Below are 16537 nucleotides of genomic sequence, written 5' to 3'. Positions count from 1 at the left end.
GATCTTTCTTTCACTTAAATAACTGCTCTTGAGTGTAATAAATAGAGATGGAGAAGTTGAGAACAGTACAGAGCAAAACCATTCTATTATGTTTAATTCTCACAAAAGTTATAAACTCTGTAACACAGACTTGAGGTTTGTTCTGAAACCATAGCTGTTAATGAAAATGCAAAGTTGTTATCTTACTTAAATGTGTTGAAGTTTGTGTAGATTCGTTGTTTCCTGTGGTGGGGAAAGATGCATTTTCATTGGCAAAAATGGTATTTTTCTTGCAATAGCATGGTTAAAAAAAAAAGTCTGTTTCTCATTACAACATATAAACAGATTGAAAGAACAGGAGAATAAAATAGGCTTTAAAGTACTATAGGAAATAGAAAAATAACACTTTTGTATGACTTCCATTAAGAGTTTTTGAATGTTTCAGATGCATTCATTTCCAAAGGAATTGCTTTTAGTGTTGAGAAAAATATGTGTCATCATTTCAATGACTGGCATGATCTCTCTGTGTCTTGTGAAGATAGTTCTTTTTATGAAAGTATTGTATTCATTTTTATTTACTTGCTCTCACAATTAATCTGTTAATTGCCAGAAACATGGCTGCTATGGAGGATATCTCTGAAGATACAATCTGATGGTTTCTTTAAGAAATGCTTTTTTGTTCCCATAATTTGATCATACAAAAGGTAGTGTTTGAATGGGGCTTATGTTACAGGCAGAAATATGTTGTGGGCAGAATCTCAATCCCTGAGATTGAGTAGTGTGGAATGAAAAAAATACAAGGAGACATAAAAAAGTTGTAAAATGTAGGTATCCATAAGAGTACTGAAATGCAGCTGCCTCAGTCTTTAAGTACTTTTACCGATGGGAATATCTTTGGCCATGCTGCTGTAGTTGTTACTTAAATTAGAATGTGTAAGTCCACCTACAGAGATTGGCAGATAATGCTTAAATCATGGCATGGGGATTTTCTTGTGAACTGCACAGGTATTTATCCATAGACATGGTATGACTGTGCAGATAGGACTAATCTGAGAAATTGTTATTACATCTTCAGTCTGAAGAGTTTCTCCATGTAGGATTTCAAAGCTGTTTGCCAGAACATGCTACTTCAAATTCAGCCTCCCTTTGCCTGGAACCCTGCAAATTATATGGAAAAGGGAAAACAAACACAAAAATGGCAAAATCTGTCAGAGACCTAAAAGGAAAAGCACTTATTTTTTTTTCTTAAGTAAAACCTCCTCTGTTTAATTACCCTTCCTCCTATTTATTTTCTTCTCCTGCAACTTTTTAATCTCAGTGTGTTAGTAATGTTCTTGTGCCCAGACTAAAAAAAGACAGATATCATATTTGTGTTTGCTTACATTCTTCTCGTAATAATAATTAACTTATTGGTGAAAATCATAATTAAAAGTCACTTTTAATTTTTTGAGTAACTCTTTTCCTGTTTTTTTTCTTGGTTTTGGTCTCCTTTCCTGCACTTCACTAGAAAACAGTTGGGTGGTGATGGCAAGACATGCCAGACTCCAACAGAAGTAATAATGGGGAAGTCTAGACTTGAACAACATCCTGATAAAATTGTCTTATCCTGGCTGACAAGCAGATGCTTTAACCAGGACAATATAATAATATTTGAGACTTAATTAATGTAGCCTGAAATCTTGGATTTACTTTATAAGCAGCAAACCCTTTCAGGTTACACGTCACTTGAATTTCCAAATAAAAAGCTGAAGAAGTAACAAGAACATTTGAATAGAGCAGCAGGAGGTATTTGCCATGCAGAGAGCCTCAGTCATTGCAGAGTGAAGGACATGGCTAACATTTGCTACTTCCTTTATTTTTGAGAGATCCATCTCCAAACTCACCCTGCTTAATTCTCAGTTCCAATGCAAATCTGAGAAATGCTATCTACAACACTAGCCTTCTAAAAATGCTTATATATATCATACAGTATCTACGTGCTTCTGACATGGTGGTGCTCTGAAGACCTCCTGTGAAGGCCCGCATTTTGCCAAAAAGGAAGTATAGCATTACATTAGTGATATAATAATGCAGCTGAGACCACTGGCACCTCTCTGAGGAATAGTTGTGGGCACTGACAGTGTCTCTGTGGTTTCAGGGCATTGTTGAGCAGGTTTCAGACCTGTTGTAATATTTTAAGTAAGGGCGTGAAGGCAGGGCCTGTGGTCAAGAGGGTGGAAAGTGTTTTGGTTTCCAGCTTGTTCCTGAGCGGGCAGAGGTGGTTGGAGCACTTTGGAATCAGGAGATGAAAGGGGTTTGGTTTTTTTTAATCCAGAAATAGCTCTAGGGTTTTGGTTAGGAACTGTAGTGATAGAGGGCTTAGCTGGAAAAATGCTTTTCTGTCTTGGAGTTGCTTTTTTTTTTTTTCTCTTGTATGCCATAAAGTCAGAGTCTAAAGGTGAAAAGTAACTCCCTCCTGCTGCCCTAGCATGTTAGGATTCAAGCTTGCTCTGTTGCCATATATATATATAGCATAAGCCTGAATTTTATTTCCTGACCACACTCACCAGGGAAAGCCCAGCTTGCATTTGAAGTGGGGAAAGTGGGACAGAATCTGAAGTCATCTTCAGTGGTAATTGTGGTGGGAGCTGGGGAGAGCAGGAGCCCCAGGGAGGAGCCCAAACACAAATCATAAAAAAACATGCCTAGACATCAGTCTTGCATTAGCTAAAATTTGTAAATTTAAGCCTAATCTCAGGAGTTATACCATAGCAAGATGCTGGTCTCACCACTTCCTCCCAAACCAGCTCTTCATACTCTCTGCACTGGTGGAGGAAATCTAAATTTTTTATCAGTCCACCAAATGCATTTTTTATTTACATCTTTTATTTGGCTGTTTGATATGCCAGATATTGCATGTTTCATGGAGTACTTCTTGATTTAGCAGGACTGTTGAGATTGCATGCTTTACTGATAAATTGTTGGCAGTTTTGGTAGTGGGACTACCTTCAACTTGGTAACATTCAACTGCAATATGTAAGACTTCTGGTCTTCCTTTGTGCTGCTGACTCTATGCACACAGCATTACTGGGGCTCCATAAGCAATATTAGGAGCACTTCCATCACCTGTCCAATTCACAAATAAAATAGGCAGAAGATACTGAAACAGAAACACCTCAAATAGATTTGGCAATAAACCGAGATCTGTAATACAAAAAAAACACCACAACAACCTCAAGTCACTTTGCCATATTGCTTTCTGGAGGCATGTGCCAGATAACAACCTTGCCTATGCTATTTGCATCCCGCAACTCCGCAGATGACCAAACTTAGCTATTGTGATAACTGGTCTCTCCTTCTGTCTCAAAACTGGTGGCTGCCTACTGCCAGAGTATGTATCTTGCCTCTACCTCAGAAAGCGGCCTTAAAAAAACAGCATCATTTTTTTTTTATTTCACTCCTTCCTGCAAGTGCAAGAATCTGGTACTTTTACATCCAGAGACTCAGTGTTTAATCCCTGCTAAGGTCATAAGTAAGTAAGGTCGTAAGGAATTTCTGAATACAGATGCTGAATAAAATAATGTCTCTCATGCATGTACATGATTTTAGTGTTGAACCAGTGCACATTCAATGCTCTGTGTTTCCCTAGCACTACACCAGAAATTGGTGACCATGAACCCACTCTGCACAGCTGATCAAATCCTGCTGAGTTTTGTGGTTCTAATATGGCAAAGTATGCAAATAAAATCCATACAGAGCCCATAAAAGGAGGAAAGAAATGTCCTCAATTCAGACTTTCAAGGCCAGAGCATCAGCTGTCTATGATTTCATCTCTTCTCCTCTTGTTTTCTCTCAAGTTGTCTCTTTCTCACTCAGGACACAGCAATTAAAATAACTTGCTTGACTCACTGCTCAGTCTTCATCATCCTTGCTTTCCTGTGCTCTTTACATGGTCTGCTAAACTGAATTTCAGATACATGTTGTCAGATTTAAGACTTGGTATAAATTTGTCTCCACTGTCACTTTTCCTCTAGTGTTACCTCCCTCACTAACAACTGCTTTGCTGCTGAGATAGTCTTGGTGTTTGTTTCTGTAGAATCCCTTTGTCTGGTTTCACACAGTTGCAATTGCCTCTGTACAGAAGATACTGCTATGGCATGGCTATTTTATTTATTATTATTTATTTTTATGCTTCCTGAAAGCCCAGTTATTTAAGAGTTGTTTAAGAGCCAACACATCTTTATGCATGTAGCATACAGGTTAGTGTTACCTGTGTCATTAAGTAAAGCAGAAATGCAATTCCTACTGTTAATAAAAGGTCCTGCTGTCTCCTGGGATCTCCTCTCGCACTGGAGTAGGGAACCTTTACCAAATAACTGTGCAAGAATTCTCTCAACTCTGTGATTGAAAAGGTAAAAAAGATTTTCAGGTACGTGGGATACTTCCTAATACACTGGAATATCTCAGTTAAAATCTCATTAAATATTCTAAGACACTTTCAAGTCTTGTCTTCACATACTCATGCTGCAGAAATACATTAACACAAAATGCTTTCTTCCACTTCCTTTCCTGTTTTCAGTTTATATTCTCTCCTTACTTTAATTCTCCTCTGTGGTTGTAATGCCATAGCTACTGTCTTTGGTGTGAGGAGAATATCATATACTGGCTGGTTTATTTGCTTCTGTTTTGGCTTTCTTGCCCCCAAAGCTATCCTGGTTCTCATCTATGACAGAGTTAATTTTTTTTCAGTATCTGTGAGGGAAAGGAGTCTGGAGCCATGTGGGCATATCTAGGTTATTATTCTGTATAACTTCTTGTCACTGTTGGGGCAGGAATGAGGGATTCTTTCTTCCCAGAAGGAAGGGACATGGCTTGTGGTCAGGAAGAAGAGCACGGGTGAGGAGGGTCTGTCTGCCATTTCATTCATTTGTTTTGGGTCACACTGGGTCAGCTTGGACTCAATGAGAATGTTTTTGCATGTAAATCACCCTCTTTTTTGTACACTTTTCTTGTTAATATTGTTACTGTTACTGTTTGTTTTCTTATCTCATTGCTGTTTCCAGTAAATTCTTTTTATTTCAAACCATAACCTCTGTCCTTTGTGTCTCCCACCAGAAGAGTGGTGGGAGGAGCAGTGTCTAGTTTGGAGGAGTCTTGGTTGGTGAGGGTCACTGAATTAGGGAATGATGTTTCTGAACCATGACAAAAGCCTCTTAGACCATATCCAGAAATTCTGGATCTGCTCTGGTGATAGCAACCCATCATATCATTTCATTGTTTTTCTCCCTAGTGAAAAAGTTTTGGCTCACATCAGGCAAATATTTGCAAAAGAAGTGAGAAAAATGCAACAGGTGATAAGCATCATTTAGTACTCGTGAAGGGTGCTGTTGTAACAGGATATTTTTATACTTACGTGAATTTAAATGTAATGATCTTTTGGAAGGGTTGGGATGAATTGCAAAAGTTTGCCTGCTCCAAAGCTCCCTGAGGCAATGGGACAAAATGTACGTGACTGTCAAGGCATTACTGGTGGGAAAGATCTGACATCTCCAGGACAGGAGATCAGAGCCTTCTGCATCCTTCTACCTCCCCACCAGTGTGCAGTTCTGTTCTCCCATATTTAATTCATGTACCATAGTTGTCTACAGTAGCTTATCAAGCTAGAAGGAGAATTTTTTGCTGTGATAAGGTAATTAGAGAAACCACCTTGAAATAAATTCTTAAAAATCTGTTCAGTTATATGGCATATTTCTCTATTTGTGTGCATTTCACTTTTCAGAAAAATGTGATTCCTACTCCTTGATTTTAAAAACACTCTAAAGTTAGAGTTACCAGATCTGAAAACTAAATTTCTTAGTAATTTTTTTCTTTATGTGACTTTTTCAGTTTTGATGTATTAGAAGTTTAAGCTGCTGTGCCTCAGTAAAGGTGATTCAAGTCCTCCAGATCTTGCCCCATCTGTAACTTTCTGGCAACAGGTTACTTTTGGGGGAGGGGTGGGGAGGGCTGGAAATTGGCACTGAAACACAAAATACGTGAACCTGTCACAGTAAGCAGTCTCAAAGGGCAAGCTGCTTTGCAGAAGCTAATTAACCTTAGGAAATAATTACACAAATATGCAAATGTTGTTTAGACAATTCCATGTGTTATCGACTCAGGTAGTCCATCATAACTGCAGACCTTGCAACGTCTAGGTGTTAGAATCTGGAATAGTTGATAAGGCTTCAGTTCCTGCATCACTCCAGCCTGGTATTTAACAATTAATGACTGTGATATTACACTGGTAAATTTAAACTGTTTTTTGAATGCAACAGAATGTAATATTGTATTCGCAGTTTGCATACTGCTTATCTGTGAATACCTAATGGCTCCAGCTGTTAAAATGTTACACACCTTTCAACTCCTAGCACTAGCCATACTGGAAAAAAATGGCAAACCAAAATCTGAGTTCACTCCCTCCACTTTTCTGCCCAATGGATGGCCCAGTAGCCCATTATTTGGGCTACTTTGTATTGGATAAACATTGCACAAGGGCCTTTTCACATCATACGGTTCTTAATGTTTTTTTTCCTTTCATGTCTAATTATATATATTGATCAAGAGGAAGGGTTTTCAGAGGGATGGAGACTCATAACTGACGTCCACAACTCCAAAGAAGCAGACCACTTACTTTGACATAGAATTAGCCTTTACAGGTGACCAGCTGTCAGCAGCAGGGAACCTGATTTCAAGCATTCTAGCACCTTTACATCTTAGTCTTTCACAAACAAGAATGCATTCAAGCCTGACACGCCTTTTGAGGTGCATAATATGACTTCTCCAGGCTCATGTCCATTCATTTCTTTACATTCGTATAGATAATTGTATAAACTCGGACCAGGAGACCCCCTCTCTATCAAATAATTTAACAACATTCTATATAAGTGCATTAAATTTAGCTGCAGTGAAATTATATCAAGCAACAGCTGCCTGAGACTGCCACCTTTCATGCTGAAAATGCAGCATCCAGTCTCATCATTTAATCCAAGCCAGGCAGTAGAGGTTAAACCTCACAGACCCTGTGCAATTTGAAATCCTAAGGAGATCAGTTGTGTTCTGCTCCTGTCATTGGATGTTCTGTGTTCAGACCTGGCGCCAGGTCTGAAGTATTTGTAATATGGGCTTGTTACAAGGGGAAAAAATAAGCAGATGGTCCGAAGAAAGAGCTTTTCTTCTAATATATATAGGACTCCTCCAAACTCCTTTTTACATGTATGTGCTTTTCTTGCCTTGTTTAGGGTTTAGCAGAGGGTATAGCAACCCAGTTTATCCTGACATTTTGTGGCTTTTTGTCTTTAACTGGTAATAAAGGAAGCTGTAGTTACAGTCTATATTTAACTCATTCTAGCTCATTTCTTTTTGCTTTTATAGAATCCTATTGAGTCTTTGTACTGGACTGTGAAGCTGTGCAGTTATTAATTTAGTTAACTGGATCACTGGTTATGCTTTGATTGGTGAAAGCTTTTTTGGGCTAAGTTCAGTAGCTTTTTGCTGATGTCTTAGTCTAATATTACGTGCTTTTGCCAGCAGGGTATAAAATAATAAATACAAAGGAACCTGAAAATGCTATATTAAGCAGAAAAAAATGTCCTCTTTTCCTCAGAATGTTAAAACAGCATTGGGTAACTATACAAAAATTGCTGTAAAGAGCATCAGTGGCAACATTATAACAGAAAAATAAGTACATCCTGTGTATATAACTAAGATAAATATTTTAAATAAATTAGTCATTCTGAAACTTCCAATGTTTTAATTGGTTTTTCCATACATATTATAGAGTACATCACTTTTGCACAGGAAACTGCTGTTCAAGTTGTCCTTCAGCTTTATCTTAGTAACTGGTTTGTCAATAATATTTTCTTTATGTAATCTCTTTGAAAAAAAATCCCACATTCCTCAGAAAAGAAGGAGTCTTTACTTTTTGTGCCTATCTATACAATCAAATTTCAAAACAGCAACAAACTGTTTTGAAGCAAGTCCTGTCTGACACTGAGGTGGTTTACAATAGGTGAGACATAATTACTTAAAACGGCATTCTGTCATAGTCAATGAAGAGCAGAATCTGTCCAAGAGTGAGAGAAGTTCAGGTTTTTCTTATGATCACTGCTGCTGAAGCAGAAAAGCACATCATTATTCTGAAAACTTTGAGTCAGGATCCATAAAAGATTTGTTGCCATCTCACTCATACTTAGAAAACAGGGTATGAGAATAGAAATAAAAGCCAAAATCAACCACATTATTTAACTGCGTCTCCTCATACTGATTTTAGACACTTTAGACATAAGAACTTAAATCCCTAAAACTGAGTTGCAGAATGGAATTGAGATCTAGATCACCTCAACATTCTTGATAAATTTCAATAATTCACACTGATTCACCTAATTAGCAGCTTCCAATTGCCAGTGGCTTTTACTGGTTTGTGCTTCTTTTTGTAAGGAAATGAGACTTTTGTTAACTGTGACTGAGTTAGCTAAGGATATGAAGTGGTTGCTGGCACAGAGCAAAGGGAAAAGAGATGCAAATTTTAGGAAATTACCTTGACTGATCAGCTCTTTCTTGCATTGAAGAGCCTGGATCTGTTATCCTGGGTTCCTGAAATACTGGTGGAGCAGGATACCTAGCAGAGCACCTGAGACAAGACCAAATCTGTGGTTATGACCTCAACAACTGAGAAATAAGGAAAATCTAGAGTGACATAATTCTTTCCAAAAGCCTCTAAGTTACAAGTAGACAATCATGACTTTCGACGAGAGTGTGCTAAAATCAGTGTGTGTCACTCTAGCACCTTCTGTGACTCTTACACTGGCTGGCTTTGACACAATCTTGTTCAATTGTAAGAAAATGTGGTCCCCTAGCTACCAAAAACTCCAGTGTAATGGCTGCCAGCAGTTAAGAAGTGTTTTGATTGCACCATGTCTCATAGTCTGCAGTCACAAAAAGTAAGATTTAAAAGAGTAGTTGCAAATACTATAATTTTAATCTTAATTCAGGTTTCCAGTGGCTCATAGTATGAAAGGAAAAAAAAGTAAAAACTGAAATTATACATCTTTACCAACCCAGATTATTCTATGATTATGTGTTTATATTGTTCCTACCTGTTCTTATTTACCCGTCTAAGGCATAAATACTTTAAAGAACTCCTCAGTGAACAAACATTTAACAAAGAGTTGTCAAAAGAATGAAAATCTGAGCTGTGGCTCATAATTCCTGTGAATGCCTCTGTTTAGCAGATTTGTCATCATGGCATTTACACAAAATTTTGCAGATGCATAATTTTTGTTACACTTATTAAAGTAAGCCCAAAAAGCAACAGTTTTGCTCTGTTTAAATTGCAATCTTGAATTTTTCTTATTTAGACAAAATAATCTATTCTCCCTTTTATACTAGTGTGTATTCATTTGATCTTTTTTTTAACAAAATATTCTAATATATAGGAACACATTGCTTTTAGGCAGAACTGCCATTTTTAAAAAGATAATTGTCACAAATGTAATTTCTTTCTGCAGGATAATGGCTCTCCTGAAGAACATGCGATTTATGTTTGGGACCATTTTATTTCCCAGTCAGCTGCAGAGAATGTGTTTTTTGTTGCTCACAGTTATGGTGGACTTGCCTTTGTAGAGTTGGTAAGTGTGAATTCTCCATTGCCTTCTTTCCCGAAGACTGTCACAGATTTTCTACGTTCTTTGTGATCACCCTCTTGAAAGTAGCCAGGTAGAAACAGCTGAACCTATGGTCATGTACAGGTTGGTCAGGATTTCTTTGCAACCAGAAGGTCACTGCATCTTTTCTGGTTCTGAGATAGACAGTAAGGTCTCAACTGTGCAAAAGCCTGTAACAACACGCTGCATCCTTCTTGTCCAGATTCTGTACTTAAAGGCACCACTTTCTGCTGTGGGGCAGAAAGACCTGGGGACATAGGAAACTAAGGACATATAAGAAGAGTTTAAAAGCAAAGTCACAGTAACAAATGCTGCTTTTCGTATATAGATTGGGACAGAACGTGCGGGGAAATGTGATCGTTTTATTCAGTTTTTGCAGTTTTTCTACAAAGGTCTGCAGAATTTGCTGGAAAAACTTCGGTTTTCCCATTTATTAGGCTCTTCAGTGATATAAGGTAGAAAAATCTTTGCTCAGTGTAAAGCTGCACTACATCTGGTGCTGAGACTGCTGAACATCTAGTTTGTCAGTCTTTCACTCTTCTCTCTAAAGGCAGATCTCTCGACCCCATCTGGTATACCAAGCTGCGTGTTAAACTTGTATACCATTATGTCAGTGCAGCTACAGTCTCCTCATGTGATTTTAAGACAGTAGTATAATCAGGATGTGTTTCATTGAAGAAAACTACAAAAAAGTAAGGGTCCTGTTTATTGTGGAGAGGTAAATTGCAGAGGATTACAACCAGTTTTATAGACAGAGGACACAGCAGACATGTATATACATTTTTTTGTCTAGAACACATTAATTTAATCTAACTGGAAGTTGAGTAAGGTGTTTCCTGCGTGAATGTCTGAAGATGAATGCCTTATTAAGAAAAAGCATGCATGAGCATGTTGGTTAAGCATGCATGAGTGTGCATTACACTGCTCCAAGTGGCAATAGCAATCCTGACAATGGCCACTGGTATTATTTTAAGAACTTGAGACTTTCCTAAACCCATTTTCTTGTTGTTGTTGAAATTAATGCCATTTTCATTTTCTCTGCAGTTCTGAAGAGTATGTGTAAAATACATGTGACATGTACAGCTTTGAGACTTGAGAAACAGTGTTTTCCTGATCTGAAGATCATTTGAGAATTGATCATTTTTCACAGGTATTTTATTACCTGCTCAATAAATAGTCTCAAAACTAAATTTTTAAGAGACCTGAAGGTGAATAACTCCTTCTGTAACCACATCTTTGGGCAGAAGATGTGTTGCACTGTGTGTGCCTGTGGCTCTTGAGGTGTCATGAATGTTACGGAGCAATTGTTCTGTCTTGGCTTTCCTGAGTTGTGATTTTCAGATGCTCTGTGTTTCAGCCCAGGTTTTTCTCGTGTGAGTCCAAAGTAAAGCTCTGGCAGAATTTCTGTGGGTTTTGTAAAGCCACATTGTTTGGGTCACCAGATGCCCAGAGATTCATACAGATAGCAGAGGGCAGGAGTAAGAATCAACAGGAGACCTTTCCCAGTGTTTCCTAAACAGAATGCTGACTTGAAGGAGGCTTGGAGAGTTTTTCCATCACATTTCAGTCAATGGCTTGAGGTGGCCTGGGTAACAGATGACCAAGGTGTCATTCCCATTTTGCCTCTTTCTCTTGTCACACTGGTGGATGTTTCTTCGCTTTTGTTCTACTTTAATATGAAGCACACTGATGTTTCAGAACAAGACTTGACTTCTGACCTTGGGGCTTCCAGGGTCAGGGTGCTCAGGGCCTGTGAAATTATCACAAGCTGAGTGAAAATTTTTATCAATCACAGGAAGCAACCAGTAAGTAAGAAGTTAAAAAGGACCTTTGTCAGAAAGACAAGATGGTCTCAGTAAGGGTCAGCTTCTGTAGTCTGCTGTCTCTGCAGGAGATGCATGCCTGAGAGGAAGAGTATAATACATATCCATTGACACATCACGTATCTGTCATGCAAAACTAGACCTGAAATGTATTTTTAATGCAACTCAGTGTTTTTCTAAAAACTCAAGGAGTATTTAGCACCTGGTTTAGGCAGAAGTAGTTTGATATTTGAGTTCTACTGAAAGCAGTTTGACTAAATAATTCATAAACTGAAGGACATATCGTTGAAATAAACCCTGAACTATTTAATCGCAGTATTATTTTGTAACGTTTTATTTTGTTATCATCTCCTTTCTCTTAAACTTTATATCCATACAGCACTTAGTAATTGCAATGAGCTCCAAAAAGAAATGGAGCAGCTGATGGGCAATTACTGTCTTATGACAAATGCGTTTTCGATCGCTTCACTTTCTTCTCTGATTCATGTGGGGGTGATGATGAGGTTGATAGAGCAGTTACACCATATAGCAACTGTACCACCTCTACACTTCCTTTGCAAGTTTTTGGGTTAACTGATTCATGAAATTGTAGGTTACAGTTGTTATGGAGACCTGTTGCACAGCTGCTCCTTCTGCATCCATGCCTCTTACAGGAGAGCAGTGTGAAGCATATGGCTTTAATTTGGAGTGAAGGTTTCTGCCGGAGCCCTCTGAATTTCATTTTGCTTGCAGGGAAAAAGAAAACAAGCAAAAATATCCAAAAATATTTGTATTTTCAAGTAATATCTTCTGAGTCAACTTGCCACGTTCAGTGCTTGCAGTCATCTCAGCCATGGCTAGCCACTTCATCATGGGGAAAAGCTCCTGGTGAAAACCAGATATTTGGGCATTAAACAGAAGAACCCAGTGGAAGCTATTATTAAGCAAGGTCTTGTTCATGGATGTTCATACCATTGTTTAGGAGGAGCTACTGCTCTCCCAGGAGAAGGCAGAGAACAAAATTCAGCCTTGTACAGACAGTACTCATCCAGGTGCTTCTTTGCCTGAAGCTGCTGAGGGAGGTAGCATAGGAAAGGCAGTGCTGCTCTGCCTTGTCCCTTGGTTGGCATGCACTTTGTTAGGAAACACAAAATGAGAGGAAATAGGACCATCATATATGAAATTAGTATAAAAGAAGGATTGTTTTTGTTTACAAAACTTTGATGGCCAAAGTTTTATCTTCATTCCAAATTTCTTCTCACCATAAAAATGAGGCTGTTTTGGAAACCCTTTATTAAACAAACAAGTAAGGCTTGGCTGCAATTTTCAAGTACATGCCACATCAAGTAAAAATTTTATTGATCTTTTTAGCTTTTTGATCTACATTTTTCTCATATCTGTGACTGTAGGATATTAAGAAAAATAGGATAATTCTGCAATATCATGCTCAAATACACAGAAACTGTTACTCAGTTACTGCAACATGGGTATGCATTTTCTGTACCTTGTTGTGTCATAGATTACTAGGAGAATAATTGAAAGTGATTAAAATGTGTGGGAAAATAAGTTTCACCAATAAATACATTAAGTTTTATTATTCTGTTGTTTATAGGTTGAATTAAAAATGGTAAATCATAATCCATATGTTAGAATGTATCTTAATATTTATTAATTAAAACTTTGTGTAATTGTGGTTTGAAATGAAACATGCATGTGATGATATCTACACATAAATTACTTTTTGAATGCACTGCACTAAAAATAATTGTTGGGTCATTGTGTTTTGCTAATTGCTAATTACTGACTTTGAAAAACTCAAGCCATGATTCATGAACACATCTCAGCTTCTTAATTCTGTTATCCCTTACAAAGTGTAGTCAGGGATTTATTTTCAGAATCAGTTTGCTTTACTTGACGGTAAATTGTGGAACTTTCCCAACTCCGAGCTTATAATAATTCTTTGAAATTTAACAGAAAGTGAGAATTTCAAGTTGATGGAGTCAATGTTATATTTAGTTTACAGAAAATAAGAAATTTCTGGTACAACGCCTCCTTTGAGTTCTTCTGCCAAATTTTGTCAGTTTACAATTATTTTGCTTTAAAAAGAATGTTTTCCCTTGTCATTGCCTGCATGAAAGACCCACACAGGAGAATCTTTGTGGAAGATTTCTGCTGTTTGCTTCCTATATTTCTGAGACCCTAGGCTTTGTGTTTTCAGTTGTTTTCTCATGATCTTATAACTAGAGGTAGCTTGTTTGTTTTAATTTTTTTAAGTGCTGTATTTTAAAAAAATACCAAATATCATGGGAATCATGACAAAATTGTGAGAATTGTTAATGATATTTCTATCTGACATCATTCATACTGCTGTAAAAATACAAAGTACACAAGGGAATGTAATAATTAGGACAAGGAAAGTAGGTTCATTGTCTTTAGCAGGTGTAAACTATTCATTATGGGTTTTTTTGGCTAAAACACTGGGTATATATATTGATAATTTGCACAAAGGTGTAGGTAAAAGGAGGGGGGAGGATGTCTTTTTAGTAAGTCTTTGTTACAGTGAGAGCCCTTCAAACACACTGTTCAAATTACTGTATCCACTATAGAGTCCTAATTCCATCAAATGGCGAATTTTGGCAATTTGAAATCATTTTGAGATCCTCTCTGCAACACGCTGCCACTTCATTTTGTTGTATTGTGCTGAACAGGGCATGGACCTGGCCCTGACTGGCACTGAGAGGTGCCATAATAATGATGATAGACAGGCACCTGCTGAGCTACCTGTGAGTCTCTGAGGCTGCATCAGTATTCTGGCACAGGCAAAATGCAATTTAAGAAACCTAATGACTAGGCTGTGAACCTGTCATTAGTTTTTCATTAATTTAATTTCCTGTAGTCTCAGACTGAATGGTTTGTTATATTTGGCTTTTTATATATACTTATATAAATATATCTACTTAGTTTTTAATTCAGTTTGCCTGGAAAATTGATGAGTGGGTACTGCGGACATGTGATTCCTAATTCCCCTGCCTGACATATTAAATCAAAATATATCTACTGATGTGTGGTAGAGATACCATAAGATCTGTGATGGCTGTAGGAAGCATGAGAGAGACCTGAGAAGGAAAACAGCTCCGTGACTAGGATCCTTATTGTGAAGACAAAAGCAAAACACTGTTGTGTTTTAAAAAACTTTGTGAGCATTTAACTGGGGAGTTGGGGAGAGAAGGGAAAAAAAAGACACTTAAGACATTGAACGTCAGTTGGGAGAGCAGTATGGGATGCTGTCTTGAGGGGTTATGGGGACTTGGTTTGTATGTCCAGTCTTTGGACAAGTCATCTCATCCAGCTCTACCAAATTTAGGTCTCAAATTTTTCTGTGTTGGACACTTACAATAGCATCTTTTTGAGGCAGGTCTAGCTTAGGGCTCACATTCAGAAAAACAAATCTGAAAGTAAAAATGAAATCTTAATTCTGTTTAATTACTTATTTTAGCTATTCTTTGTTGTCCTTCTTGGAAAAGTACTCATTCATCTGAAAAAGATCAAATGAGAAATGAGAATGGACAAGAGAAGCTAATGGAGGAACCAGTGGTAGGTTGTGTAAATAAGGGTTGGGCAGGATCATGGTCTCTAGTCTTGATGCTGATTTTTTTAGTGCTCCTGTTACTGATGGGGGCACACAAATTATTGTGCTCCTGAAATTGGATCCTGCTGTGATGAAGTCACCACTGGTATTCAGAAACAGAATTTTTGCAGTAATAGAAAGTAAAGGAAATAATACAGACTTCAGGACAGCAAGGCATTGACTGGGCAGTCATCTGCATTTGTGAAGAAGAAATGACCTCATCAACAGAGAACTGCAGGGCTGGAGAAACCCTTGGACAGCTGGCTTCATTGCCAGTTGCTATAAGTGAATGATCAGGTAATGTAACAAGATTCAGATACGATACTGTGATTTGTTTGCTCTTTCTGTCCCAGGAAAGGGAGTATTAATGCTGTCCAGCATGCTGCTGAGATTCATCTGAGGTAATCTGAGACATTTGGGAAGATTAAGTCAGTCTGGAAGAGATATGGGGAAGAGGTGTTCATACTCTTGAATCAATGGAAAGCATATTGTGCTAGAAACAATGAAGGATCCTCAGTTATGCTATGACATGGTGCCAACATGGACAGGTCCTACTAATCATAAACCCCAACATCAATATAGCCATAGAGATAGTATACACATGCTTTAGGCTTACCAGCCTTAGAAAATTGCTAGTGCTCTTACATTAACTTTGGTAGCTATATCTATAAAGAGAAGGTTCAGCATCTGCTTTGTATTTGCTGCAGAAACAGCTTAAAAGCATGGCTTGTTCAGCCTGGTAAAGGAAAGCTTAGAGGGATTGGTAGCACTCAGCAAATACATCAGGAGAATAAACAGCAGGGAGGGAGAGCCTTATAAGCCAAAGAACAATGTTGGCACAGGAACAAATGGATTAAAACTGGTCATGAATAAATTTAGGGTGGAATTAGGTTTCTCACCATTGGATTAGGAAGTCCTGCTTGGGAAAACGACTGGGGCAAAGCTGCTGCCAAGCATGACCCACACTTGGAAAGAGTTGTGTGAGTAATTGGCTCCTCTGGACTGATGGTCCTTGGTGTGACCCAGGAGTCTGTGTTCCTGTGAAAGGCATCATATGCAGGTGCGTATTTTGGGCCACGAACAAGTGGGCCACCTTTTGGATTAATTTGTCTGGAGTTGATGCTCCACACTCAAGGCTCATTCCACTGGAATAGATGAGTTTTAAACCAAAACCTCTTAACACCAGTGTTTGCAAACAACTTTTTTTTCCTTCCTGCTTACTTGGAATCACAGAATCAAAGAATATCTCAAATGGAAGGGGCACATCAGGATCATAAGTCCAACTCCTGGCTCTGAATAGGATACCCCAAGAACCACAACATGTCCCTGAGAGTGTTATCCCAAAGCCTGATGGAGATGCTGGGCCTGATGCCCCCCAGGACATGCTTGGCCCTCCTGGCTGCTAGGGCACTGTTCAAATGTGCCCTGTTCACTGTTCAACACTGGCT

General features: G+C 38.2%; 1 protein-coding gene across 5 annotated transcripts in view; it reads left to right on the top strand.

Moving 5' to 3' along the window:
- The window catches only part of ARB2A (ARB2 cotranscriptional regulator A), a 258055-nt gene that overhangs the window by 143012 nt on the left and 98506 nt on the right, over nucleotides 1-16537 (top strand). For 4 of the 5 annotated variants that reach the window (XR_015280929.1, XM_086869011.1, XM_086869013.1 and 1 more), the window contains one exon: nucleotides 9504-9623. The exons of the other annotated variant lie outside the window; for it this stretch is intronic. Coding sequence is in view for 3 of the 4 variants with exons in the window: in XM_086869011.1 (XP_086725137.1) it covers nucleotides 9504-9623 (120 nt within the window). In the remaining variant the exon portion in view is untranslated. The remainder of the gene's footprint in view (nucleotides 1-9503; nucleotides 9624-16537) is intronic. 5 annotated transcript variants of the gene reach the window in all.

The sequence above is a fragment of the Cyanistes caeruleus genome, chromosome Z, assembly GCF_971803275.1.
Source record: "Cyanistes caeruleus chromosome Z, bCyaCae1.hap1.1, whole genome shotgun sequence".
Lineage (NCBI taxonomy): Eukaryota > Metazoa > Chordata > Aves > Passeriformes > Paridae > Cyanistes > Cyanistes caeruleus.
This window is presented reverse-complemented; position numbering and strand designations above follow the sequence as displayed.